Source organism: Cyprinodon variegatus, unplaced genomic scaffold (assembly GCF_000732505.1).
Source record: "Cyprinodon variegatus isolate N-32 unplaced genomic scaffold, C_variegatus-1.0 Scaffold460, whole genome shotgun sequence".
NCBI lineage: Eukaryota > Metazoa > Chordata > Actinopteri > Cyprinodontiformes > Cyprinodontidae > Cyprinodon > Cyprinodon variegatus.
Window position 1 is genome coordinate 684,671 of NW_015150913.1, and position 2,170 is coordinate 686,840.

The following is a 2,170-nucleotide window of genomic DNA, read 5'->3' on the forward strand; positions in this document are numbered from 1 at the left end:
CCCGCTCTATTTTTCTACCTGAAAACTTAATTCAACAGCAGCCTCTGGGCCGGGTCGCCTCCAGGTTCACCGCGTCGGCTGGCAGGTGTTTTTTCATCTAAATAATCTAAATCTTGCAGCTATATTTGCTGTGATCAGTTGGAATAAAGTAGTTTTAATATCTTTTTAAGTGAGAAAGTCCACCTGAAAACTTAATCATTGCAGTCAGTTCATCCAGATTATAATCCTGCCTATACTATTTCTGTCTGAGGCGCTCAGACCCCCACATACCAGCGGTACACTGACAGTAGAAATTCATTCAACAGCAGCCTCTAGGCCGGGTAGCCTCCGGGTTCACCGCGGTGGCTGGCAGGTGTTTTTCATCTAAATGATTTAAACTGCAGGCACCAGGATACCAGTAATCAAAGCGAACATATTCCGTCGGCAGGTTTCAAAATTTTATGTTAAATTAGGAGTGATCACAGCGCTCTGTCATCAGCGATGTGTCTGTCTCAAGGCCAGCACGTAGGTTTGATTAATACTTTGTAATAAATACATGAATAAAGCACATTCATACTCAGTTTTGCTCCCGCTCTATTTTTAAATACGCAGTAGAGGTATTTAAACAGTATTTATGAAAAATGGTTAAAACACTAAAAGCATTCTTAAATTCGCTGTTTAATTTCTTATTTAGGGCCAGGACAGGAATTGAAACTCGGACTTCCTGGAACGCACCAATTATGTGGGAGTCGATGTTTGATGGCAGTCTTTATGACCAAATGCACAAGGAAGCAAATACAGCAGTGGCCCTCACCGTTTTTGCAGTTGGAAGGTTTGTTTCTCTGCAGTTAACATTACTCATTCATTTACAGCTCTTCTTCTAACATCCAACAAAAATGGGTACAAATACATCTCTTCTTAAAGGCTGTGTTATTTTCACTTCTGTTTGTAAAAGCACTTATACATGTATAATATTATTTTTTCTTTCTGCTGATCATCTGTACTCTGACATACTCTTCACATGTCTTCTGTTTTCACTGAAGGTATCTGGAGGCTTATCTCAACAAGTTCCTGACCTCAGCTGAAGAACATTTTATGGTGGGGTTAAAGGTGACATTTTTTGTGTTTACGGATTCACCAGAGAAGGTACCAGAAATTAGCTTTGCACCTCAGCGAAATCTCAAAGTTGTCAAGGTAGAAAAGTACAACCGGTGGCAAGATATCTCTATGATGCGAATGAAAACGATATCTGAAATAATCGACACAGTCCTCAAGCACAACTTCACTTATGTCTTCTGCTTTGATGTGGATCAGATATTTACAGCAAGATTTGGCTCTGAAGCTCTTGGGGAGTCGGTGGCTCTACTTCATGCTCACTATTACAAACTACCAAAGTACAGGTTCACATATGACAGGAATCCAAAATCCAAAGCTTGCATGACTGAAGGTGATTACTACTACCATGCTGCAATTTTTGGAGGAACTTGTGAAAAAGTAAAGGCTTTGGCAGATTACTGTTACTTGAACATCATGGAGGACAAAATGAATGATGTGGAGGCTTTATGGCATGATGAAAGTCACTTAAACAAGTACTTTTGGCTAAATAAACCTACTAAGTTGCTCTCGCCCGAGTACTGCTGGGACAGAAGTCTCCCTAATAATGACATACTCATCGAGCGCCTAATATGGGCTCCAAAAGATTATGAAAAGCTTCGTACTCGGTAATGTGCGCACAAACTTTTTAATATGATATTGGGAAGGAAAATAAATGTTTACGAAATGTGATGTTGGGTTATCCAATAAATGTACACCTTGAAAACCTTAACTCTTGTTGCTAGCTTGCAAATGATTCTCAAACTTTACATCTTGTAGTATAGTTGACTTTACTCATCAGGTGATGTATGACATTACTCATTCAAACATTTTCTTACACCAAAAGCACTTTACAGGATTAGAAAATACATTTAAAATTTCAGTGAAAATACTCAATCATAAAAAAAAAAGAAATTAACCAAATATGAAATAAAATGAGATCCAGTTAAATCACAGAAAAAGTTAAAGTTAACATCATGCAACATTTAAATATACAGTCCCAAAAAGTGTAAGAAAAAACTTTTAAGTTGGGGTTTTAAATTAAATTTAAAGTGGCCCACCTTTAGCTTTGCATTAAGACCTGGTATTTACATGGTCT

At 37.9% G+C, this 2,170-nt stretch overlaps 1 protein-coding gene across 2 annotated transcripts in view; it reads left to right on the top strand.

The window, feature by feature from the left end:
* Positions 1-1,964, top strand: part of LOC107094052 (N-acetyllactosaminide alpha-1,3-galactosyltransferase-like) — a 35,724-nt gene extending 33,760 nt beyond the window's left edge. For both annotated transcript variants that reach the window (XM_015389454.1, XM_015389455.1), the window contains 2 exons: positions 674-811; positions 1,023-1,964. In XM_015389454.1, the coding sequence (XP_015244940.1) occupies positions 674-811; positions 1,023-1,704 (820 nt within the window). In that variant the 3' untranslated portion in view covers positions 1,705-1,964. The remainder of the gene's footprint in view (positions 1-673; positions 812-1,022) is intronic.
* Positions 1,965-2,170: the final 206 nt, after the last annotated feature.